The sequence below is a fragment of the Tympanuchus pallidicinctus genome, unplaced genomic scaffold (assembly GCF_026119805.1).
Source record: "Tympanuchus pallidicinctus isolate F22 unplaced genomic scaffold, pur_lepc_1.0 scaffold2, whole genome shotgun sequence".
In the NCBI taxonomy this organism is placed as follows: domain Eukaryota; kingdom Metazoa; phylum Chordata; class Aves; order Galliformes; family Phasianidae; genus Tympanuchus; species Tympanuchus pallidicinctus.
Window position 1 is genome coordinate 25,068,024 of NW_026294721.1, and position 25,896 is coordinate 25,093,919.

General features: G+C 43.7%; 1 protein-coding gene across 1 annotated transcript in view; it reads left to right on the forward strand.

Annotated features, from left to right (window-relative positions):
• The first annotated feature begins 1,034 nt into the window (after positions 1–1,034).
• Positions 1,035–25,896, forward strand: part of KIT (KIT proto-oncogene, receptor tyrosine kinase) — a 51,036-nt gene continuing 26,174 nt past the window's right edge. The window contains exons 1-4 of the mRNA XM_052682899.1: positions 1,035–1,204; positions 18,455–18,694; positions 21,497–21,775; positions 25,091–25,227. Of these exons, the coding sequence (XP_052538859.1) occupies positions 1,138–1,204; positions 18,455–18,694; positions 21,497–21,775; positions 25,091–25,227 (723 nt within the window). The 5' untranslated portion in view covers positions 1,035–1,137. The remainder of the gene's footprint in view (positions 1,205–18,454; positions 18,695–21,496; positions 21,776–25,090; positions 25,228–25,896) is intronic.

Consider the following 25,896-nt stretch of genomic DNA (forward strand, 5'->3'; position numbering starts at 1 on the left):
CTTCAGTAACTTTTCTGATCTGTATTGCCACATTTCACAACATCTACATCTATGTTTTTCCATGGTTAAAGGCTATGTCATATGTCCACTCCATCCTCCTGTAAGCTGGAGGTGTGACAGCCTGCATGATCCATCCCCACTTGTCCTTGCACATCTGAGCAGTGAACACCTGGGCAGCACACACCACATGAGTGGCACTGACAGGCACAGCAGAGCCAAAGCACACGTTGCTGCAATTTGTAGGGTTTTTGCCTGCAGAGATCTGCCTCTCCAGCTGCACATGCAAGTGCTCCTGGATCCTTCCTGACAGTTGTCTCACTCGTACGTAAAAAAACTCCCTCTACGGGATTCCACCACCTCCTCTGCTCAATGCATTTGTAGACTAAATTCTCTTTACTCTTTGCAAGTGCTTTCCTAACATTTAAGCTATTTCTTTTGCTTTTTGCTGGTAACTAAATGGATTACTTTCATCTTGCCCTTGAGGGACGTGAAAAACAATTGCTCGCAATCCTCTCTGTAAGAACCTTTTCCACGTTTAAGCTCCCTGTCAGCTTTCTCTTTTCCATACCAGTTCTTTCCATCTTTCCTTTTGTGTCACAAGACATGCCGTGCATCTCACTTCTGTACTCTGCCCGATCCATAGCGCCGGGTTAGCCCCAGGCGGGTCAAGTTCGCGATCCCGGCCGGGCAGAAGCGCCGCTTGGTGCTCACACGTCCACCCAGGCTCTGAGTGCGACACAAACCGCTCTGCACCCACCCTTTGGGGGATACTTGCTTCTCCCCGAGCCCTGCGCCCACCCCCACGTACCACGAAGCCTCCTCTCTTCTTTAAATATTTTTTTATTTGGGTGCGTGGGTGTGTGCGCGGGTGGTTGGGGGGGGGGAGGAGGTAGGATTCTTTCTTTTCACCGCCCCCCCTCCCCGCTCACCGCCCCTTCGGGGGGCAGCTCCTCACCTGCGCCCATCCCGGCGCGGCGGGGCGGGGGCCGCTCGGCGCGGCGCGGGGCGGGCGGCGGAGGCGGGGCCGCTGGTGGCGGCGGGGCCGGCAGTACTCCGCAGCCTCCCGCGGAGCTCGGGCATCTCTGCGCGCCGGGTGGTGCGAGCGGCAGCCGCGGCGCGGCGGGCTCGGGGGGCGGCATGGAGGGTGCGCACCTCGCCTGGGAGCTGGCGCACGCCGTGCTGCTGCTGAGCCTCATCCCCGCAGGTGGGAGCCGCGGGCGGGCGCGGGGCAGCGGGGCCGGGGGAGGCTGCAGGGAGCGGCGGCGGGCCGGGGGGCGGCAGCCGGTTTCGCTGGACGCCTCGGGAGAAAAAAAAAAAGGAAAAAAGAAAAGAAAAAAAAAGTCCTTTGTTTGTATGGCGCGGGGCTGGAGAGGGGTCAGGAAGGTGCACACCCCCAGCTCTCCGAGCCGGGCTGTTTTGACAATAAACTATCTCTTAATCGGTACAAAATGTCCCCGTGGTGAAGTGCTGCTGGAACAATAGGCGAAGGGCGGCCGCCGCCGTCAGGTGTCCGCGCTGCCCGGCGGGGCCGAAGCGTGCCCGGGGCGTCGCGGGGGGACGCGAGCTCAGCCCCGGCTCGGAGCAGAGCCGCTTCGCTTCAGCACCGCCGCCTCCGTCTCTTCGGGGGCACTGCGGGCAAAAAGTTTGGTATGTCGGGTGATGGACCTGGGGGTTCCCTTCCCTGCAGCCGGAGTTTCCCGCTCCTGAGTTCATTAAATGCAGCACGGGGCTGCGGCGCTGGACGGGTTCGCACATGGCTTTTGGAGCAGCCGGTGGCACAGTGGCGCCCGAAGAGCGCACGCAGCGCGTCAGAGCGGAGGACGCGCAAGGTGTATTTCTGTGCTCTTAGCTCAGCGAGAGCTGAGGAGGTGCGGAGGGATGCCGGGCGACAGAACCGCTGCGGCCACGTTGCAGAGCTCAGCGCAGGGAGCCGACAGCGGCCGGCTTTGGTGTGAGCACTTTGCCTGAGATGTGAGGCAATCGTGGAGCTATCAGCATTTCTGTGAATATTTTGTTTGGGTAATGTTTCTGTTTTGCTTCCCTTTGTTTGTTGATGCTCGCAGCTAGAATGTGATTGCTGACGGTTTGGACTTTCCTGTTCAGAGTATCCACATGCAACTGCAACATGCTGTTTGGCAAAGGAAATACCCATCAGTGGGTTATTTCTTGACATTTCTCTCTGCAATGTACTGCTTTCGCTCATTAATACCCACCAACTTTCCTTACTTCAAGTACTTCTAGCTTGTGCATGAAGGTTTCTCTTCCTCTCATGGTTGCCAGGTGGAAGGAAAGCTTAGGTAACTGTCAGTGTCCTGGAAGTCATGGGAGTATGTAGGGGCAAGGAGGGACCTTCCTCTCCATGCTTCCTCTGGTTCTGGGTCAGATGTATACCTGTGGGAGATGTATCACCTCACAGCCACGTCAGACGAAGTGGTGTCGACAAAAATACATGGTGCTGCATGTGGAGGGACTTGCAGAAGACAAGTGCATCTGGGTAGATGCATGTAACATCTGTTTATCACACAGGTGTAGGATACTAGGGCTAGCTTTGAGCTGCAGGAAGCATCACAGCGGATGCTTGTGTCCTGTTGGAGGACACCAGAAGTGACAGCCAGGGCAGAGCTGTGGGACTGCTCCTGTGTGTCCTTGCAGACACTTGGACTGGGTGAGCTCTCTCTGTCCTTTTGTTTACACGTATACAAACTTATATTAAGTATCTTTTTTTGGCTTTTAGTCAAGAGCTTCTTCCTTTGGCTGCAGATAGGAAAGGAGGATGTAGAAAACAAAGCTTTAAGTAACTTCTCAGAAAGTAAACCATTCATCTCATCTGTCCACAGCTCCTTCCTATTTTTTGTTTTCCTTGCATGTGCTTCCATCTTTCCTTCCATTTAGGGATGCAGTTTTCTGAAATGATCTCTTCTGCGTTCCTCTCCTGTCCCCTCAGGGCTCTCCCTGTCCCCAGTGCTTCACCAGAGGCTGTGTGGTGTTTCCACCCGATGGACATGGAAGGCTGAGCACGGTTCCTTTCAGCATCCATCAATCTCCCCTTTTTGCAGTCAGCTGCAGAGTAGCAGAAGGCTCTCTCTGTGCCCAGAGGGAAGAATGTCTGTGTCCATAATGCTTCCCACACCTGGCAACTGGGAGGGAGGAGGACTGATGGAAGAAGACAGAACATGGTGCAGGTTCTGATTGCTGTCACTCAGTCACTAACCTGACCCCCTCAGATTGTCCAAAACTCCTGCCTTCCCTGCTCCCTCATTTCTATCTACCTTCTTCTCTCTCCTGCACTTATATGTGGCCTAAGGCCACTGCCAAGAGTAGAATGGCAATTTCAAGGATTGCTCAATACTTGACTCTTTTCCTTCCGTTACAACCAGGAATTTTCTCCTAGCAAGTGCCTAAGTGATTTTCTCTTAAGGCTTCATAACAAAGAGTGTGTTAAATTTGGCAAGGATTGAGGCACACGTTTGCATCCAGTCAGAGTACCATTTTCAGGGACTGAAGGATTTCCCTGTGCTCTGTTCAAAGGTAGAGCCTCTTGCTGCCAGATGTGCGCAGCTGCACGGTGCTTGGGTAGTGCTGGCTCACCGTGGGCTTTCCACCAGAAACTTATTGATTGTTGCCTTCTGGAACAACAGTGCTGCTCTGCAGGTGTGGATCAAATGAAGAATCCTTACTCGCCTCCAGCAGGGACATACTGCACCAGGACACAGGTGGAATCATAAAGGATATGTCTTAAGCACATGTAAACAGCAGCCAGCGGCAGAGGATGGGACAAATCTCAGAAGAATCTCTGAGTCACACTCAGGAGTTTCTCATAGTTACAACTTGCCCTTTCTCTGTGTATTGTGAGAGGCTCTGATGATACCTCTGTGTTCTCAGCATTTGAGCCTGCTGTGTTCTTAAATGCTTTGTTAGTGCAAGCTATTACAAAGATTTCTAAGGCATAGCTGTGGTTGTTGAGCTACATACCAAATATTGTGCGCTTGTAGTTTGAAGGAAAGCTTCTTTCCAGCCTTTCAGTGAACACTCTGGTGTAATCTGAAGGCAAAGAATAACAGATTCTGGATGAAACAAGTACTTCACAGTACCAAATTGTTTCAACAACATATATGTTTATCTACAACACATGACAACTGATCTAATCTGATAGCAATCATGTAGAAGAGAGGCAGTAATTACTCAAGGTTAAGGCACTTTTCAGCTGTTTTCTCTCTGTGCTCATGAAGATGAATGCCTCAGCAGAGATCAAGCGCTGCACATTGTCTTGCTCCACGTATGTGACACGCATTACTTTACAGATGTTGTTTTCTTTTTGGTGTAGTACAAACATCTTCCAGGATTTTGACTCATTTCCTTAAGTCTCTTTCAGCTGTTCAAAGAATGGCTGGAGGAAATGAGGTCTAATGCCCTAATGCATTGCATTTACTGTAAGAACCCTCTCAGTTTAAGTATAAAACGTTGTCTTTTTGTAATTTCTTAATGCCCTTCTGAATATTTCCCTGCACAGAAAAAAAACTGTACTTGTTTCTGACCTTCAGAAACTCAGAGCCTGCTGTTGAGTCTCTGACCTTAGAGCCTAAGGTGTTTGCTGTGTGTTATGTGAAAGAGGAGATCTGATGCTAAAGACCAGGCTTATTAGAAAGTGGTGATCCATATTCAGTGTGTTACATCTTTGGGACATTTATTAAAGCAAGTCTGAAGAGAATACACATGCACAGGAAGAACTTGAACACCAAATTTTCTTCTTCTATGTTACCTTACTGCAGAAGTGTTATGCTTTGTTTTTTCAACGAATGTTAGGAAACAAGAAGAGGTTCTCCAAAAGGTGCCTGACTCTCCATAACAGTGCAACCTGCAAACAGGCACAAATGAGCCCAGTTTTAGACATGTGATCAGTCCTGATGGCTTCTTGCCAGGCACAATGGCAGCTGAAGTGCGCTGTTTGTCCACTGGCCAAGATTGCTGCAGTTAGTGATAAAGGCACAAGAAGAGTGCAGACATCTGTGTTTGAAGGGAGAAAGCGACTCCCGTTTTCTAGGCTATTCCAATTAGAAAGCACAGTAACTGTTAATCTCTCACTGGATTTACTCATGAGGATTGCATTGATTTATTCTGTAAACATAGGTTTTCAGATATACCTTTAAATGGATTTTTAATGTTCATTTTAATGTCACAACAGAATTTGTTTTGTAGAGCACGTAGGGCCCTTGGTTATGTTATCTTTTACAGAAAAGAGGCACACATATAACACATGAGTTTCTAACATTGCTAACATGCCATGCAACTACAAGGCTGCTCTGTACAGATCCTTCCTGGAGACCGTAACTAAAATAAAGCATCATCTAGTAGTGTTATCAGCGACAGGGAGTTTTGTCATTGGGGGGATGACAACATTAAAAGTCTATGATTTGATGTGTCATCTGACAGCTGAGTCCCTAATCATGTAATACAATCATTAAATATCTGATCGGAGAGGAACTCGTAAGTCAGCTAGGCACTGACAGCTGTAAATCTGAGTGATAAAGAGGACACATGGGCTGATTTAAAGTAAGAAGATGTGAAAACTCAAGGGAAATCAGATAGACAGACATAACACATCTCTTGTAGGTTCCTTGGAACCCTGACAGATGCCAGGTTAGTCCTATATTTCCTTTCTTTCTCCATCTGTCATTAACTTACGCCAAGATACTCCTCCACTCACACTGGGTGACTGTGCACTTCATGTCATGGAGTGGACTTGCAGGAAAAGCTTTGTACAAAGCCACTCTGCAAGAAGAAATTAAACTAGTGAGTAGGAAAGACACTTGCAAGTATCTCCGTCATGCAAAGCCTGCATGTTTGGGAGGGGGAGAAGCAATCTGGGTCAGTTGTGTGATAACTCAGCACTGTTTCAAGCATTCACATACCTAGGCCATTCAGAACCAAGGCTCCTGCTGAACAGATCATGAGATTGAAAACTAGCACTTGGCTCTCTTAATCTCCTCCTTTGTTCAGGATTTAATGGGTGCACCGATTTCATGGATGGAAGCCTTTGTCTTCAGCCCTCAGGACTGGAAACTTCATTCTTTGATAGATAAACTGTGCATTACATCACATTAACCTAACTTCAGCAATTGGGTTTCTAAGAAACTGAGCAGGTACTAGAAATCCCTGCAGAGCTATAAGACTGAAGCTGGAGGGGCTGCAGAGATCATCTGGTCATCCCTGATCTTTGCTGGGCTCAGATATGGTACATCTTGCCAGGCAGGCTCCAGCCTCACTTGCTCTAAGAGAAACTTGTGGTAAAGATTTTCCCACCTGTTTTTGCTGCTGCTTAACTAATTGTTCCAGTTCAGAACTTTTCTGCTGTCCAACCTCTCCTTCCTTGCTGTTGCTTAATTCCTTTTTTTTTCTTTTTTTTTTCTTTTTTTTTTCTTTTTTTTTTTCCCCATGTTCTGGTAGACACAATGAACTGCTCATCACCTTCCTCTGGATACACAACAGCATTTCACATATTGACAACTGATATCACTTATTTGATTTTTTCACAGAAATCAAGTACAGCTTCTTTAGCCTCTTTTTTTTTTTTTTTGAATCTTCTTTTCTTTTAGTACATCTTCTGTAGTCTGTTGTCTTCAGCCATCGTTAACTTGCTTGCATCCCCCATAGAGGATGTGTAAAGTCAACGTCTGATGCCAGATGAGCCATGTAGTGCTTCCAGGTTTAATGAGGTGGTTACCTCCCCTGTAGCATGCTGCCATTTGATTCAAGGCATTGCAAAGCAGATTTTAATCATGATTTAAATCAGCCAACAGTAAGCCTCGTTTTAACTGTTTTGCATTTGTACTTAATCATTTTGTAAAGAAAGGTTTAACCTCCTTTATTACCACTGAGAGAGTTTTAATTAAATATTGCCTTTGCACTTAATGTTATACTCAGTTTGATTAATCACTGTGCATGTATTTAAGCAATTATGTAGCTTGTTGTATATACACGTATTCTGATTCTTCACGTGTATGTTTTAGTGTGAAGACAGAAAGTGTTGACATTTGTTAGATAATTGATTTTTTACTTACGATTTGCATTGATTACAATGGAGGAAAACAGAATTCTGAAATGTTCTTCTGTTGAGATAAATGGCAGCACTTAGAAGCCAGCCAATTCCAAAGAAAAAACTCATTGACAAATGTTTTGAAATAAAGAATTAATGTCTGAAAGCCCTATCTGTAGTCAAAACCAGCGGTCCCTAATCACTACGCTGCAAAAATTTCAAAACTAGCCGATCTCATCCTTTTTATGCTTAGAATGGAAGTGGGAAGAAGCATTCATGTTTGTTTTTCAGCAGCTCATCCATGAATGGACGAGTTGCTTAATTGAGTTGTACTGCATGAACTGAAGTAAGGAAAATAGTTTATCGGCACCTGCTAGGAAACTCTGGATGCCAAAGGCTGCTTGGTTTGTCACTGCAGCACAACCTGCCTGGAGGTGCTCAGCTGCTGGCTCCCATCAGTTCACTTATCTGATTATCTTTAAAATGTTGGTGGCAGATGTAAAGCTTGAGTAATATTTTGCCTTTTTTTTTTTTTAATAGAACGTGTAAGTTTGTAGATTCAAAATTTTAGAATATTTTTGATTTTAAAAGGAAAATATGCACTATAAATTCTGCACTATTATTTTTAATGGAATATTAAAATACATATGCATTTTAATGGAATATTAAAATACATATGCATTGTATTGATGGAAATGATTCTGATGGAAATGAGTCTGTTTGCCTTAGAACTGTAGATGCTCCTCTGAACTAGCAGCTGGTGCTAATGCCTTCTGTTTCTGCTTCTCGGTGGTTGCCCAGTTCTTTCCATTACTTTTGCTGCTCAACTCTCTGTTCACAGAAGTGCTTTCTGAGCCTGGATGAGCACAACTTTTTAACTTTGAAAAGAAATCACATTATCTTCAACAAAATAAAAGCTTCCTTCCAGTAGTGTTCATAGTAGCACAAGCTGTTGAAGTTTCCTATTCCATAGCATGTCTGACTTCCAGGTATTATATATAAAATTACTGATTAAGCAGTAATGCTAATGCCATCATACCTAGGAGTTGGGGTATGCAGCACAATAAAAGAGGTCAGATTGAAGGAGCAGAAGTAAACTCTGTTTTTCTCTTCTCCTCCCGTAAACTAAATACCATCAAAAAAGATGTCAAAATGGGATTTCCTGCTTAAGCAGGTGCTTAGACTGTGCTCACAGCAGGGTGCTATTTCGTCCATCCATCTCTTCGAGAGTATGAAGGAGGACAACTTCTTCAGTAAGTACCTATTCTCGAGTATGCCATGTGTGCAGTTTGTGGTAGGACTGTGTTAACAACTAGGAAAGAAAGTATAAATCGCAGTCAAGATATATGTAAGACTTCTGCTGATGTTGGAGATAAAGTTAAATAGCTGAATTATGTATCTCCTTGCCAGAAGAAGACTTGAGAAATGAAACTGGATTGTCAGAAATGTATCCTAATCTCTGCACTCAAGGCACTTCCAAGACATTGTCACTGACAGATCTCACTGCGTGTCAGCATGATTACCCAGGGCTGGGTTAGTTCACCCGGAGATTCTGAAGAACCTGCCAAGGAATCATAGAATCACTTGAGATGGAAGGGACCCCTAAAGGTCATCTAGTCTAACGCCAATCCTCCAGAAATCTTCTGAACTGCAGTATGTGTACATGAAAAATATCTGTGCCTCTTCTGTAAATTTGGAGGACATGTTTATTACTCTGAAATTCTTATTTATTGCTGTAATTTCTAGGAAAAAGTACTGAACTAAATATTTAGAGAAAGTCAAAAGCAGTGCTTCTCTTTGTGGTATTTAATGTGGTCCATCATAAGAACAATGATAACGGAATTATGCAATTATTGGTAAGTTTTCCTCCCTAGAGGCCTTATGTAGATGATTACCAGTGCACCTTTTAATGAAATTGCTACTGTTTGATAAAATTACTGCCAAAATTTGAAATAATTATAATTCTCATAGCCAGAAGTCTTACATCTCCTTCCTCAATTGAGCCTTTTCCAAATAGGCATTAGTTCAGATTGCAAAATGATTCGTTTTTCTTCAGTTTCTCATTTATCTCCATTAAAACCACCTTTTCGATGGATTTCAGAAAACACTCTTTTAAACCCAAGTTGTTCATTACAAGGAACATTCATTCAAAATGGAAGTTGAAAGATACTGCACCTTTTAATGTAAATGTCAGCAAAAAGAAGTGAGAAGGAAAAGCTATAAAAGAAACAGGCTGGATGAGTGACAGCTGCATTTGTATACCCTGTGCATTAGTGCACTTCTTTTAACTATTCTCTATATGTACTTTATAATTTGTTTATTTATTTATCTAACAGCTGCAAAACTGTAGGAACAGCTGTTTAATAAGTAATTCTGGAAATTAAAGGTGTAAAAGGAAATACTTCTGTAGAAGTAAGAATCAGTCTAAATGTTGTTTAAATCTGTGAGCTGACAAGTGTTGAGGCAAGCAATTAATCTTTTTTTTTTCCCCCCTGCAAATTATACTTAAATGTGTGCATATACACTTTTATTTATCTTTCTTCTATAATTTTACTTTGAACGAGAATTAGCAGGTAGTTGTTCTAAGCTCAGCCCATTCTTTTTGCTTAGAAAACTGAACTCTGGTTTTGTTCATGTGCACACCGTAGCTTCCTCCTATGGTAGGAAGTTTGGCTGCAGAAGACTGCAGAGTGTCAGAATAGGTCATTGGCCATAGCACAGCAAGATGAGTGACCAGAGTGCTGTAGTGCATAGGGTGCTCTTACAGACAAAAAAAGGCTCAAACCCATGACTTCTCAGAAAAACTATTCAGGCGTTGTCATTTGCAGCTATGGGAGGAGCTTGGTGTTTGGTGCTGCTGTGGTTTTTCTGTATGTGTGCTGAACTAGAGTTGTGTTTAGCTTCGTGTCTGCCTTTGCAAAATGCCTTTTTTGACTGCATTAGCAGAGTAAGTCATGTCAGTCAGAAAGGGCATGCTGTTTGATGTCTTTTTTGCATGGCTTGAGTTTCCTTGCTCCAGCAAGGAAAAACAAAAGCTGGGGAAGAGGAACGTTCATATCCTGCCTCTGGAAGGTGCAGGTACTTCCTCCAGCCTCCGGCCTCAAGTAGGCTTTGCATTAGCTTCTAAACCAACTCTTGCACATTTGTGTTGCGGGTCATGTGCAGCACTTGGTCTGCTCAGCCTGCTTCTGAAATGAGAAAGCCAAATGCAGTTAGGTGCATTTGCTAATTGCTGCTGACCCTACAACAGGACCTGCTGGCTTCTACCCACTTGCACTTATCCTGCCTGAAGCTCCAGTGAATGTTTCTCTCAGAGATTGGGATCTGCAGGGGTTAGGAGGTGAACTGGCCTTGTGTTCTTCCCTGCCATGTGTTGCTACCTTGTCCCATGCTTGCTGTTTCTGCTTAACCATGTGTAATTCAGAAGGCAGGTGACCTCTGTTTGACTGTAGCTGTCTGAGCTGTTCTCAACGCTTTTATTTGACCTATGGAGCACCTTCACAGGGCATGAGATATTTGGGGATGCAGATCTGTGTAAGAGCAATACTAAGACACAGAGCCACCTTCCTGTGGAATGTCACTGCAAAGGGAGGTGTCATGGCTGAGTGTTCCCCAGCCCAGACCTCTCTGCTCCTGTGGTTCCTCACACTCCAACCTCCATGGATGATAAAGACAACCTTAGTTCCAGGCTCCATCTATTTCTTCTCTGGAGTTTGCCTTGGGTGAAATTGGCTGGCTCCATACTTGCTCTTTGTGTTGGGAGATACCCATTTCTCTGTCATGCTGCCTGTAGAAGTCTTTTTTGGCTGCTGCTTTGAGCACTAGAGAGGTGAGCTCCAAACTCCTGCCCTCTCCAGTTCTCCACTGCTGCTCCCTTCCCCTTGGGATGAAGGGCTTGGGGCAGTGGGAACACTGTGTGAGGAGGCAGTGATTGCCCTCATGCAACTGGGTAAGCATCAAAGTCCCCACTCATACTCTCCTCTGCTTTTCTGCTTCTTAACTTGTAGCTTCAGATGATCCAAAGCTTCAGTGAGTATTTCCACACTGGAAATGTGGAGTATTCCAGAGAATTTGGTGGTCTGCAGATGGCACTGACTCTGTCAGATGCATTATAAGCAAAACAGTTGGGTCTGCAGGGCAGTTTAATCAGTCTAGACCCTAAAATACATGCTTGGTGACTGTTAAGTTAGCTTTCAGTCTCCAAGATGAAGATGGGGCAGGTCAGCATTTCTGTCAGCTAGGAGTTGTGTTCACATATGCTGAGGTTCATATATACATTCAGGGAACAGTCGTGTCTTTGGTCTTTTTTGATCTATGTCTTTGAGGACACTAGCCTGGGTGTTGGCATGGATGGTTTCTTCTGCAAAGAGGCCATACTGCTGGCCTTGTTTTTCCCCGCAGCATAGCTGCAGTGGTGTGTGGTGTAGCTTTCAGATCAAATCACTGAAAATTGACATTTGCCGTTGCTAAACTTTACATCTAGCATAAGGGAGATTGTCTGCTTAGTGAAGCAGAACAAAACAAGTAAGCATATGATAGCATCTCTCCTTTGAAAAAATCTGGGAGATTTATATACACCAGAGTAAATTAAATTTGCTTCAGTGTGATTAACATGTAAGTTTTACACTTTGGTTTCTTTGGAGCATAAAATGAAAGGACAAAACAAATCTAATTGAAAAGGTCTTGAATTCAGCTTCAGAATAGCACGTGTCAAGAGTGGAGCAGCTTTCACAAATAAGAAACAGAGTTGGGACAGCAGTACTCTTCAGTTAGGCCAACTGGTATTGCATAGAAAAAAATGGACAGCCTTGTCTGTGACTTCTGCATGTGAGTGTGAATTGCTTTTGCTTCAGCTTGTCTTTCAGACCTGCAGGAGACTTGTGTATCTGAAAACATACTCATTGTTGCAGCAGCACTGGGCATGCTGAAAGAGGATATTACCTCTCTGCAAGCCATGCCTTGCTGATATCCCTAGACCACTGCATCTTCGACAGTGCTACTACTTTAACTGATAAAGCCTATCTCTTGTTTCTGCTCTCTTGTGTTGTTGCAGATGAGAAACTGAAAAATGCGGTGAGTGAGGTCTGTGCGATATCCCTTGAAACAAAGTCAGTGCCCAGAAAGATCAGGCATGAAGAGAGTAGTGTAATTGCATCCAGGCTCTGCAATCTTACACAAAAGTCACTTTGTCCTTGAAGTTTAGATCCTCAGTGTGTTTGTCATGCAAAAACGTTAACTGGCACAGAAGTGAGGGCACTGTGTTCACTGGGAGATATTTGCACAACTTATGGGGGACGACCAGTGGCTGTAGAGGTTGTGGAGGGCCATGTGGGGAGGAGGCAGAAGGCTAAGCACCCCTATGCCCTTGCAGTGCCTCCAGCTGTGGGAAAGGCTTGGAGGAGGAATCTGCTCGTGTAGGATAGCAGTGAACACACTGGCAGGTCACTGCCCGTGTTCTGGGCTTGGCAGATTGGATGAGATGGGACATGGGTGGCAGTTGGGACCTGCCATCTCTGATTTCCTTTGTGTCCAGGAAGATCTGAGGGGTAGATGTGGAGGATTGGGAGCAGAGGACCCCAAGCTAGGCCATGCCTTGGCACACGTCGTGGTGGTGATTGGGACAGCTTGGTCCATGCAGGGCCACCACAAGCCCAGGGAGACTGGCTGAGTCCCCAGCTCAATGTGGTGGCTCCTTAGCCAACAACCAATACGGCAGTAGAAACATAAAGAGAGATCCTTATAGTTAGGCGTAGATATATAGTGGCTGAACTGTGTTGTTGGGCTCTGAAGCCCAAGCCCTGGAAGGTGTTGGAAATAAATTTAAAGTGGAACGGAGTGGGGCAAGGCATGTTTGGTGGGTTTCTTTTGTTTTTGTTTTTGTTTTTTTGCTTGTTTTCTTTTTTTTTGATCTTTTTAATGTTTAGATAAGAGTTAAAAAGGAAGCAAGGACTAAGCTACTGGCCTAAGGTTATGGTAGAACTGGGAATAAAATCCACACTACCTGACTTTTCATCTTAATCCATGGCAGACCGATGTCCTTTGTTGAGCAGCTGAAGACAATCTGCAGTCACTTATGAGCATGATGGAGTTGTACACCTGATGTGACTTTCCCTGCTATAGCAGTTTTGTGGCTGAGGCCAAGAAAACTCCCAAATAAGCCACTTTTTTCCAGGATGGTACACTCCTTAGCCAAAGCTTTTTTGTTTGCACATCCCTTAATTGTTACAGGAGCATTCTGCTGTCCTTAATCATATCCCTGCAATTTGACCTGAATTTCCTATCAGTATTATCTAGAGCTGTTTCATTTCTACCTCCTACAGCCTGGTTTTCCAGATGTTCTTTCTGTATGCCAAAGTCACTAGTGCTATACTCCCTCTCATTCCTCATTCTCCATCCATTTTTAGGACTTAGGAAGCTTCTTGTAATATATTCATATATTCCACTTCTTTTTTTCAGTTACACAGCCTGGTTCACAAGTGATCCCAGCACTATAATTTTCAACTCAAATTTGTTAGTTTATAAAGAAAAGCTGGCCATCAAAAGAAGTGACTTTTTCTAGTTGTAGGACACAGATTTAGAACTTCCAAAATGAGGGCTGTCCAACTCTGAGTTCTGTGATTTATTTTATGGGTAATTATTTTTACTTTGTAAATTATTGTTTGCTAGCATATTATAATTACCTGCTGGTTGCTCCTAAGGACAACTCCGGAGGACCGTCTGGAACCCCTCTCTTGTGTTCTGGCTATGCAGCACATGGGGAGGGTTGTGTGTTTCATGGTGGGACCATGGCCAACAGCACAGTCATTTGCTCCCCCCTAGCCCACAGGAGCCATGGAGGTAGGGGACAGAATGCCTAGCTGCTTCTTGTCCTGCACAGTCCCTGTGGTAAGGTGGGCTTCTCTGAGACTGGGGCACTCAGCTGAATAGTGGTATTGTAGTTTATGCACTGTTTTGAGATATTAGGTAATGAGAGAGTGGAGGCATGCCAGTATACATCCTCACTCTGTATCTGCCCCGCACCTGGAAATCTTCAGTTGAAACATAGCTGTGAGTTCCTTCATCCTTTTGCTCAGAGAGTTGGCAGTCCCACTGGTGACTGACAAAGTCATTTCTTCCTTGGGTGAACATGGAGTGTCAGGAGGACAGCAGACTCCATGTCTCATCCCCAGCATATAGCCTGCGAGAGATCTGTAGTGCAGTTTATTAGTATTACCATCATGGTTATATGTTTAAAATCGGTGTTACTGGAATGCAGAAGAGCAACAGTGAGCCTGAAGAGCACCCTTGTGCTTCAGGTGTGGTGCAAGTGGAGCAATCTTAGACTGAGCATTAGCAATCTGAGAAAGATCAAGAAATGGCAGATGGACATCTGTTCTGGGGATTAATACGTTGGATTACAAGTTGTTGGTTAAACTCCCTACTGCTACAGATTTCTGCTACTTAATTATTCCTCCAAACGGAAGATACAAAGTCATTCCCATCTTTCCAAGCACCTCTTTAATTCTCTTTTAAATATGGTCAATATTTAGGAACACAGCAATAAATGCATCTGATAGTCCTTCCTTTTGCCACCTTTTGTTCTTAACACTGTATTTGCTTTTTTTGAAGATACCTTGTTTTTGGAAGGTGACTTTGGACTGTGGAAATATTTTTGCAGAAAGCATTAGTTAAATTTGTAAATTGTTTTGCAGAGAAAATGCAGGCTGCATAAAAAGGCTCATAAAATATTTTATTGAAATGTGTGTGGTGGCTTCGACTTTCACCAATTCCAGTGTGTAGTCTATTTCTTGTGCCCCCAGACAGAGTTATGCTTTGCTTTGTTGTTTACAACCTGTAAAAACTACCCACCAACTTGCTTAGATGGTCCTGGTAATGAAAGTTGGAAAATTTGAACTTTTAACCTGAATGGCGATCAATACTGAGGAAAAGAGTAGATAAAAGTCACAAATGTTACAGAAAGTATGAAATAATGTGTGGGTTTTTTTAATCTTTCTGGCAAATATTATTTCTAGAATGCTTGTTTATATAGTTGTGAGTTTGTGTAGAGGATTAGTGGACCTCATGTGGAAAATTTCTGGTGATGCTGGAAAAACAGGCACTGATGGACTGCCTGCCTGTAGGGTTGTAAGTAAATAGGTAAATCAGAGGGAGATGGGGAGAAAAAAAGGGCTTCCTCCAAAGCTTAGACCACAAAGGAATTAGACTGTAGTGGTCTGACCTTCCTTTGTTTCCTAGGATTTGTCAGGAAGAAGGGCAGTTACCTGAGCTGATCTCATCCAGTATGCACCTTAAGAACAACTAAAGCTGTGAGATAAGTGAATTAAGTCTGAACTACATAATCTTGTCCCAAGTAATTATCTGATTGTTCTGCTTGAGAGTCTGTTGTGGGCAGGGAAATTCTGAAATGAGCCCTAGAGAGTGTTTAAAGAGTCAAGTGGTGATGTTTTTTGAGAAATATTTCTTTCAGACATGGATATCATGCATCAAGTCCAACTGTGCAATATTTTGCTACACATTAGCAGGGCATGAGGTCATGGTTACTGGTAGGATTAAAAAGCTGGTCTTTGGAAGGGACAGATTTGTTGCTGCGGCACACTTCGGCATTTATGTCCATCACACTGATGCATGTAGTTTAGGCAGATCCACGCTGCTTTTGTAGGTTGGTTAAGACTTCGTTCTGTGCAGCACCTGCCTGTGGTCTGTCCCTTACCTCTGTGAACCTGTGGACTAAGTCTTACATTTCACCTCCATGCACCCTTGTGCTCTAAGGGGCAGTGGGTTTGGGAAGGAGGAAAGCCCCATATCTGGCTGCACAGCACATTGCACTACAGGCAGGTTGTGTGCAGACTCTTTGGAGCCTGCAGTCACTGCATGTTGTTAATCTGCTGTATAAATACTCCTGGGAGAAGTGGAAGCAGAGGGAGCAGTTCAGCAAGCCAGGCTGGCTCAGTGTTTCCTCAGGGGCAAGTAAATGAGTTTACTCTCCATATAGTTCTCAGGTTCCTTAAATAAAGTTATCACTTGCTCCACCGAGTGTGCTTCTCCGCTGACACGTGGGAGATGCAGAGGCTGCAGTGAGGTCTAGTGAGGGAGGATCACTCGCGTGCACAGATGTTTGGCTGCAATGATTCTGCTGCTGCAAGTGCATCTCTGTTCACATGGCCATGATGTCACTTTGAGATGGTAGTTGTTGACTGGGGAGTGTTGGGTGGAGATCCTGGTGGCCATCCCTGTGTTTTCTGAGAGACTTCCAGTGGGTTTTTCCTAGCTTATTTGATGAGTGGTGCTAGGAGTGGGTGATGGGCAGCCGCCATGAGTATCAACCCTGGTGCTTGTGAAGGACTGCTGCCTTTGCATGCTGTGAGGGTGAAGCATTGGTGTTTGCATCTCAGCTGCAGCATGAGGATGTTGTGCCAGAGAGGCCATACAGCACTGCACTTTGGCTGCTTTGCACAGCATGTGTCATCTGTCACTGGAGTACACAGCGCCCTGTGGGATACATCAGGGAAGTCATCAGGGAAGGGGATCCCCATGAAGCACATTAGCAGTGTTTCTTGAGACCTTCTAAGAGGTCGTTGCCCTCTGCCTTTTCAGATGCTGTGTGTTGCTGACTCTCATCTGAGAGGTTTGCAAACCAGAGGTCTTCATGCCTCTGTCTGCGTCAAGCTGCTCTGCTCAGAGCAGTGGGTTCTTCCTGCTTTCCTGCCTGCAAAGTCACTGCTGGTTCAGGACTGTTGCTCTGGAGGTACTGGACTTTCACACTCCTTGGTCTAGCTGCTGCAAAACAGCTGTGTTTTGAGGTGGCAGATTTGAAATTAAAAGTGATGGATTATTTTTACCTTTCTTTCTGACAATTATTATTTTTAAGATGCTTGTTTATACATTCAGTTGCAGAAACATATATGCAGGATTAGTGGAAAATTTGTGGTGGTGCTGGAAAAATAACTGCCCGTTGGGTTGAGCAGTAATAAACAAATTTTAATCAGAAGAAGGTGAAGAGAGAATGAGAGAATGTGAACCCTCCAAAACCCAGACCATGAAGGAATTAGATTGTATTGGTCTGATCACACTTTGCTTCCCACTCTGTTCTGGCTACTGGGATTGCCAGGACGGGGGGTGATTCCTGAGCTGGTCTCAATGCAGTATGCATTCTTAAGAGCAACTAAAGCTGTGAGATAATTGAATTAAGTCTGGACAACATAATCTCATCCCAACTTATTATCTGATTGTTTTGCTTGAATATCTGTTGTCAACTGTGTAGGTAGGAAAATTCAGCCTCTAAAATGAGCTGTAGATAATGCTTTTGAATTCAGCTAGTATTTTCAGTGACTTAACTCTGCTACTAGATGGGGAGGTTGTACAGTTTTGCATAGTTGTGCTTCACATGAGAGGGACATTAGCTGTACTTATTGTAAACTAAGGGTCATTTGTAGGACTAAAGAGCTGCTCTTGAAGGAGAAAGGCTTGTTCATTAACACTTCCTCAGTATTTGTTTACATCATTGTGACGTTTAGGCAGGTCCATGCCAGTAAGAATTTATCTGATTTTTCAGCTATGAACTCTGTTTTGTACGTTCACTGACCCTTTCCTATCAGGGTATGCTAACACAGCAAACTCCTTTTTGATGGATCTAAATAATGGAGCCAAGAGAAGTCTGAAAGTGCTTCTTTCTCCAGGTACACATTGTAATCTGGGAGGTGATTGGGAGCTGTGAGTTGAGGCTGCTAGTTTTACACAGATTTATTTCCAGAGAACTTTTATAAAGTTGTGTTACTGTATATTCAGAGAAAGACATGCTAAGAGCTCACAGCTGTGATGGCTGGGAGTTTGGTGTTGGTATGGAACACTAATGAAGGAAATTTTGCATGGTTTGTTTGTTTGTTTGTTTGTCTGTTTAATAAATGACAAATCACTACCTTCACAAAAGAAATAAGCAAGTGTGGAAAGTATGTGACAGTGCCTTCATTAAAGTGGACATTTCTAATTGAGTGGAGCTTCTGAGTGCATGCAGCTAGAAATGATAACTGTTGAGCAAGGAAAGTTTAGTTCTTGGCAACATACTGAGTAAATGACAAAGAATGATTAAAAGTGCTGCCATGTAGAATCGGGCTCATATGTTCTTGAATTTAATTTTTAAATAGCTTGGGTCTGTTCCCATTCAGAAGCCAAACCATTGCAGAAACCGATACATAGTTTTTTAAAGACCACTTTCCATCTGCAGCGGTTATTCAGTGTGTATGCAGAAGGTCATACAATGCAAAAGGAGTCTGTAGAATTGTACGGAATACCCTTGGAGTTTATTATTTTTAAAAATCAACTTCAAATATTAACTGTGTGTGTATAAATAGCAATTTCATTGCAGGAAAAAAAAAAAACAGAAAGCATTGTGTTGACAGATATTTTCTGCTTTTGTTTTTTTAGGTGGTTCAGTGCCTCATGAAGAATCCTCACTGGTTGTGAATAAGGGGGAGGAATTAAGGCTGAAGTGCAATGAGGAAGGACCTGTGACTTGGAATTTCCAGAACTCGGATCCATCGGCAAAAACAAGGATTTCCAATGAGAAAGAGTGGCACACCAAAAATGCTACGATCAGAGACATAGGCAGATATGAGTGCAAAAGCAAAGGGAGCATTGTGAACTCTTTTTATGTTTTTGTTAAAGGTAAATATTAATGAATTATTTTTGCTTCTCCCACCCTTTCTCATTTCCAAAGTAACAGGACAATAAATGCTGGAAGAGGAAATGAATTTGAGGCACAGGGAGAGAACACAGTCTGATACGAGAAAACTTCTTCCCTGTCCAGCAGACAAAAAAGTCATTGCTTGCAGTGGCTTTTTCATTGGTTCAAAGTTCTGGAGGAGTTTTGTTTTACATTACTATTGTTTTGTGGTGAGATACAATACCAGAGCTCTTGGTCGAGAAGCCAGCCAAGTGACCTAAGTCAGTTGTGTATGTCAGTTGTACTGTGAGGAAACAAGCAGTATGTATGGAAATGTCTTTTTTAATTCCATGCCATCCATCAATATAGAGTCATGTGAGGTTTGGCCCCTGGCTTTTGATTTATTGAGGCAGCTAAGAGATTCGGCTTTTTGAGGCTGCACTCTCAGAGTTAAGCCAGCAGGTAACAAATAATACCTCTGCCTCTAGCTCCTGATCTACCTTATGTCTGCTCAGAAACATCTTGAGGAAAAATGCCTCTGCTCTGATGTGCTTTCCCCATCCTTTATTACCCTTCCTTTTTGTCCAGCATTTTATTCAGGTTTCTTCTGCGCTTTTGTTGGCTCTTGATCTGTGACTTCATGAGCTGTCCTCAAGCTGCCCATTTACTGACAGCTCGGCATTCCTGGCATTCTCTTTTCATGGCTTCCCTTTTTCTTTCTAAGGAAGACAGTTGTTTTGTATCTGCTTGACCTATCTCTGGAAATGTTGAGGGAAAGAAGTTCTACAGCTTCCACCTGCTCAGAGATAGCATTCTTCATCCAACAGTGTTTACCTCAGAGAGCTTCCCTTGAAACCTGCCAGTCCTTTAGGAATTCCTGCAAGGCTGTTCTTCAAGGCAGGGAGATGCAAGCACAGCATGGTGAAGAGTGTCTTCTCAAGGAGAGATATCTGACATACTGAGCATACAACTTACACAACTGCATAGCCCCTGAGTTGTCCAAATAACCATGCAGCTACCATGGATGATTTTTCTTGACCTTTTGTGTTTCTCTTAGAGTATGACCAAAGGAAATCTGGCGTATATTTTACCCATACATGACATATGTTGTTGACTTTATCTTCCATGACTGCTTTATGAAGGTCATGGTAATTATACCAGACAGCTGTGATCATAGATACATTTGTGTCTTCCATTATGCCAGTGACTCCTTCACCTTAGCATAGCAGGCAGCCCTCCCACTGAGCGTGATTACCAAAGCATCAGAGAAGCTGTGTAGTCCTCATGCAATTTGTTGTTAACTTCTTTGTCTTCATGGTGTGAAAAATGTTCAAGCTTCACTTTGTCAGGTTCTTGACAGTAAATAGGATGGCCATTGTTATGGTGGTTCAGTGACATCTCAGGACACCTTGAAGGTGGTGCCATGAGCTCAGATACTTGTGAGGCTTTATAAGTACCCCATATGTTTTGTGCTTGTAAAGCTGAAAATGAAGAGAAAACAGGACCAAGAGTAAAGCTCTAGAAGGATATCCTTCTAAAGCTCTAGAAGGAGAGCCTCAGTCCTGCACAGCTCCAAGTGACACAGAAGATGGTGGCAGGTCTTTATCTCATATGCTGATCTAGATTTACTTGATCACAAGGATGATACAGTGTAGACAGACTGTAGGCACATACCTCTTTCACCTCTCTCCTCCTAATGCTTCAAAGATTGTAGTTTGTGCATTCTTCCAATATCAAAAGAGGCTAAATCTATATCCTCATTCTCCTAGAAAACAGCGTTTGTAGTTAACAAACTTTACCTAAACACAGTGTGCTTTGAGTTCAACCTGATACTTCTTGTCTCAAACCAGATTCATATTGTTTGTCATCTGAACTCGCTTCTCTAAGTCTTCTCAGTTAAATCATGGCCTGTTTGATCTGTAGCCACTCAAGATGTGCAAGCCCAGTTTTGTAAAAACAAAATCTTTTTCCTCTGTTTCTACAATTCTAATTCATGCTACCTTGTAGGGAGGGCAGATGAGAGCTGAAATATGCTTTTACAGAGTGTTTGTAGTCTCATCATCCTTTTTTGTTGTGTTTGCTATTAATGGTCAGGTTGTTAGCATCTCAAGGTCATCAGCTATGTGGTTGGCCAAGATGAAATGTTGTAGAGAAGTTATCTTGGGAAGAATTACCTGACGGTTTTTCAGTCAGATATGCTGTTTGTATGTCTTCTGTAGATTCTTCTACAGAGGCTAAAAATACCCCTGGTTTAGGGAGGAGGGAGAGAGAAATTGTTTGGTGCTTCCTCTGGTAGCAATGTGTGTTGATTTAGATTATGTATTTTACAGAAGTGAAAACCGTAATTTTGGTGTTTTTCAACTTCCATTTGCTCATAAATTTCTTTGGAATCCTCTTGTGGGCATGAAACTTTACAGCTCTGCCACAAGCTAAAAGCAAATTACTTTTAATGGTCTGTGAAAATCTGTTTACTGTTGGTGAGGGTGGACGGTGGGGGTTTGGAGCTAAACAAGGCAAAAAAAAAAAAAAATTTCCATCTGCAAACAAAGAAGCAGTGGGATTATTTTTAGTGCACATTATTCTTTAGTGTGTCTGGTACTGAATGCTACTGCACATCTCCTGTTGTGCTGCTCTTTTAAGACAAAAGCTAATGTCTCTTAGAAAACTTGAATTAGGTAATACTGAGTTTTATTAGCTGAATGTAAAACTTTCTCTGAAGAAAGTGCCCAGTTGCAGTGTTAGCATGATCAGAAATACCCTCTACAGTGTCAGCTTTTCTAACAGGTCTTTGTGTTTCCTCACAGATCCAAATGTGCTCTTCCTTGTTGATTCTCTGATCTATGGGAAAGAAGACAGTGACATCCTGCTGGTGTGCCCACTAACAGATCCAGATGTTTTAAATTTCACCCTGAGAAAATGTGACGGCAAACCTCTCCCCAAAAACATGACATTCATTCCCAATCCACAGAAGGGTATCATTATAAAGAATGTACAGAGGTCATTCAAGGGCTGCTACCAGTGCTTGGCAAAGCATAATGGAGTTGAGAAAATATCAGAGCACATTTTCCTGAATGTGAGACCAGGTAACACTGGAGATTTTAATTCTTGTAGAATGCCTGATTTTCACTTTCCCTTAGGACCTGAAGGGAGGTGCTCTGATGAGAAACTTCCCCTTGTGTACTGACTTTCCCATGGGTGGCAATTCTTCTGGGGACGTATGGAATCTTCTACTCAAGGCCTAATGTGCTTCTGCACCAAGTGATGGCTTTGTGGCATGTCTGACTGCTGCAGGCAGCAGCTGTGTGAGCTGTGTGTTGTCTTGTGAGGCTTGGGTTGTAGCTGTTCTGAGCATTTTGTTTGGCTACAGTCACTTCTATCGTATCGTTTAAAGTGATTTCCAGGTGTTCTTTTCACCATTTAAGAAATGTGGGTTGTTCTGTTAAACTTGGAGGACAAACCAGTGCCCTGAGGTTTAAACAGGCTTGTGCAGACAAAGTGGAGTTGTGTATGCCTGACTCATACGTCTGTTGCCCACAAGTGACAGCATGAAGAACCTGATGACACTGAAGAGGGAGATTCAGCAGAGGCAGAGCTTGAGGGAACAGAGGGACGTTGTTTATCTCCATCTTCATGGTCATGACAGCAACTGTGCTCCCAGATCATGGGTGGATCATGTTGGCTGCTAGAGGTACCACTGCCCTCTGCAAACCTGTAGATTAAGCCTTACATTTCATCTTTGCACACCCTGGGACAGGGGGTTTGGAAGGAGGAATCCCTGTGCTTCGCTGCACGGTGTGTTGCAGATAGGCTTTGTGTTTTGGAGCTCGTGATCACTCTATGTGTTTTTGATCTACTGTGTAAATACTCCCAGGGGAAGCAGAGGGAGTGGTTCAGTAAGCCAGGCTGGATCAACTACATGAGTTTACTCTCCATATAGTTCTTGAGCTCCTTAAATAAAGTTATCACTTGCTTCAGCTGAGAATGCATCTTTGTTGACATGTGTGGGAGATGCAGAGACTGCAGTGAGGTCTGGTGAGGGAGCATTGCTTGTGTGCACAGACGTTTGCTGTGCTGCTTCTACTGCTGCAAGTGCATCTCTGTTCACATGGCCACAGTGTCACATTGAGATGGTAGTTGTTGAATGGGGAGTGTTGAGTGGAGATCCTGGTGGCCATCTCTGTGTTTTCTGAGAGGCTTCCAGTGGGTTTCTCCCAGCTCATTTGATGAGTGGTGCTAGGAGTGGGTGATGGGCAGCCGCCATGAGTATCAACTCTGGTGCTTGTGAATGAGGGCTGTCCTTCCAGCAGTGAGAGGAGGGGACATGGAGTTATTTGCTTCATGGCTGTGGTTTGCTTCATGACCTGCTTGGACCTGTGTTCTTCAGCTGTGGGGTGGGCAGTGGGGGCTGTCTGAAGCCTGCATTTTGATACTGCAAATTGAAGAAGCCTTTTTCCTGGTTATTTGGAAATGAATACTGAGAATTTTAATGGATTTTAATGACTAATAAAATATTTTAATTAAAGAGAACAAAAGTTTAATCTGTGCAGGCATCTCTGGCATTCTCCTTTGACTTAAAAAAGTCAGGTCCGTTCTTGCTCTCTCTGGTGTTTGTTCTGTAACAAGTTTTTCTCTGTTTTTTCAGGGATGGCCAAAGAAAGAAACTGCTTAGCAGTTGATTGACACAATTGACATGTCTCTGACATGGTAGAATGCAAGTTGTCCTATTGGTATATTTCACTTCTATGGGCTAGAGGCCTGTACTTTCTGGAACTAGTGGTGACTTCAGACAGCAGTGTGCTGGCTTAGCATCTGTTGCTGGCAGCCATCTGATGGTGCACAGCAGTAAGTGGCCTGCAGGACCCAGGCACTGTGTTCCCCTTCTGGGAAGAAGTGTTTAGTGAATGGAAGCATCTGCTGGAGGCCACCAGCAGCAAAATAGTGCCATGGTGTTGTCATCCTCACTGTTGTCATTATTGTGCTGTAATGCCAAATCCACATCAGTGAGAAGTCCCACTTTATTCTTAACTAAAGTTTTCACTTTTAATAGTCTGTACTTTTGTAGTCATAACCATGACACTTAAATCCCCCAGCCTGAGCTTCTGGTGCTGAATGACAGGAGAGGGGCCCATGAAGCAGGGAACTGTGCTGCGTACTCAGACATACACTGCTCTGTTACTCGACACAGGGAGTGCTTACGTCTAGCCCTTTTCTAAACAATGAGGGGCTTTATGGCTTTTTTTTTTTTGGGTCCTTAGATGTTGCTGGCGGGTGAGAACACAGCATGCATTCTGCACTGGGTTCCTCATGTCCCTTGGATACTGCTGGGGGGTGATTTTTTATTTGGGCATTTATATCTCAAGAGAGCAAACATGGTTCTTTGTTCCCTCCCATAACTGCTTGCAGCAATATGAGGAAAACATTATTGTTAAAACATGAATAGATGCAAAACATGGCATTTTTCTAAGTTTTATATAATTTATTTAATACAACTACAAAGTCTGTGTTGGAGGCAGGAAGAGAGTCTGGAATGCCTTATCTGATACATTGCAGTCACAATTTAAAAGTGAGTCTTCCTGCATAAAAGCCACAGTGAGAAGTTCACTTCTACCAGCACAAGCCTGGAGTCTCACAAGTGAGAAAAACTTAAAGTATTAAGAAAAGTAAATTGTGTAAGATCCAAAGAGGTAATGAGCTTTGCTTGGTAAGAGACACGTAGTCCTCAAGTGTACTTGACTTATGACTGGGGTATAGCTAGCCCACAGGGCTGTAGATCTGGGACATTTTCCTGAAAAGACCCAGGTTGTGTAAGCACCTACCTTTCAGGTGACTGAGGTGTCAGTGACCATGGCTCTAGACACCCCTGCTTCTGTGAATGGTCATTGTGAGCACAGGTCATGGTGCTGTCAGAGGCAGGTGTGCTGAAAGCCTCGAGCTGCATGTGCCCTGCCTGGGGACGGAAGCTTCCAAGCAGGTCTACCAGGTGCTTGCTACGGACCTAGCAGACAGTGCTTTGTGTCAGCTGCTCTATTTTATATTTCAAAGCTGCAGTTAGTATAAAGCTGTGGTTTTTCAGTGACTGATCTTCACTGCGTTTTTAGAGTACAACATTTTAATTGCTGTCAAGGAATGAGTGTCTCACTGATGGTTCAACATTTTCAAGTTTATCATGCAAGCTACTAAGCTCTAACAAGTATTACCTAATTTTAAATTTAATTTGAAGGGAGATTGAAGCAGAAATGTGCTTGTTGTGAAGAAACAAGTGTGTAATATGTTAAAGAAATTTGAATGTCTCTTGGAGGCCTGAAATTTTATTGGAAAGTTAATGACTGTTGATTTTTATCCCCCCTTGGAAACTCTGAAGCTAATGAAAAGTAATGCACTTCTAAATTGTTTTCCAGTTCACAAAGCTCTTCCAGTCATTACCTTATCCAAAAGCTATGAGCTTCTCAAAGAAGGGGAAGAATTTGAAGTTACATGCATAATCATGGATGTGGATAGCAGTGTACAAGCTAGTTGGATTTCTTACAAAAGTGGGGTGAGTGCCTTTAGCCACATCTTGTATGCTTCAGTGCAGTACACAAACTGTGAATGTTCACGTGCTTGCCTTGCATCACTGGCGTGTGGTGGATTTGGATTTGCTGCCTTCCCAAAGGGACACATTCTACAGACTGGTGAGTGTTCAGTGACCCGTCCATGCCCATATGGGCCTTCAGGATCACTGAGCATGGTTACAGGGCTACCATCAGCACTGGCTTCTCTTCACAAACAGAAGCTAAAGTTTGGCTCTTCAATGTGAAGTTTAGGTGACCTCTGTTGGGCTGCCTAAATACGGAAGCACGGAGTGCCTACACATCACATTGCAATCAATGGGAGCTGCAAATATTAACACATGGACTGCAAATTACATATTCTAGTCGTTATCATTAACAGTAAAATACCTGCTAATTAGCATGGGATTGTATGTGACAGGAATAGTAGTAAGCAGTCACAGGAATGATTAATTCATTTAAATTATATGGTGTGCCTCACTAATTAGGAAAGTCCTGAAAAATGAACTAGTGAACTGCCTGTAGTGATCACTGAAGTTGCTGCTGACATGATGGAATTAAATTATTGACAACTTAAATATGCCAGAGAGTTGGCTGCTGGCAGCACAGCTCTGCTGAAGACTGTCAACAGTGAGGTCCCCTCCCCTGGTCACCTT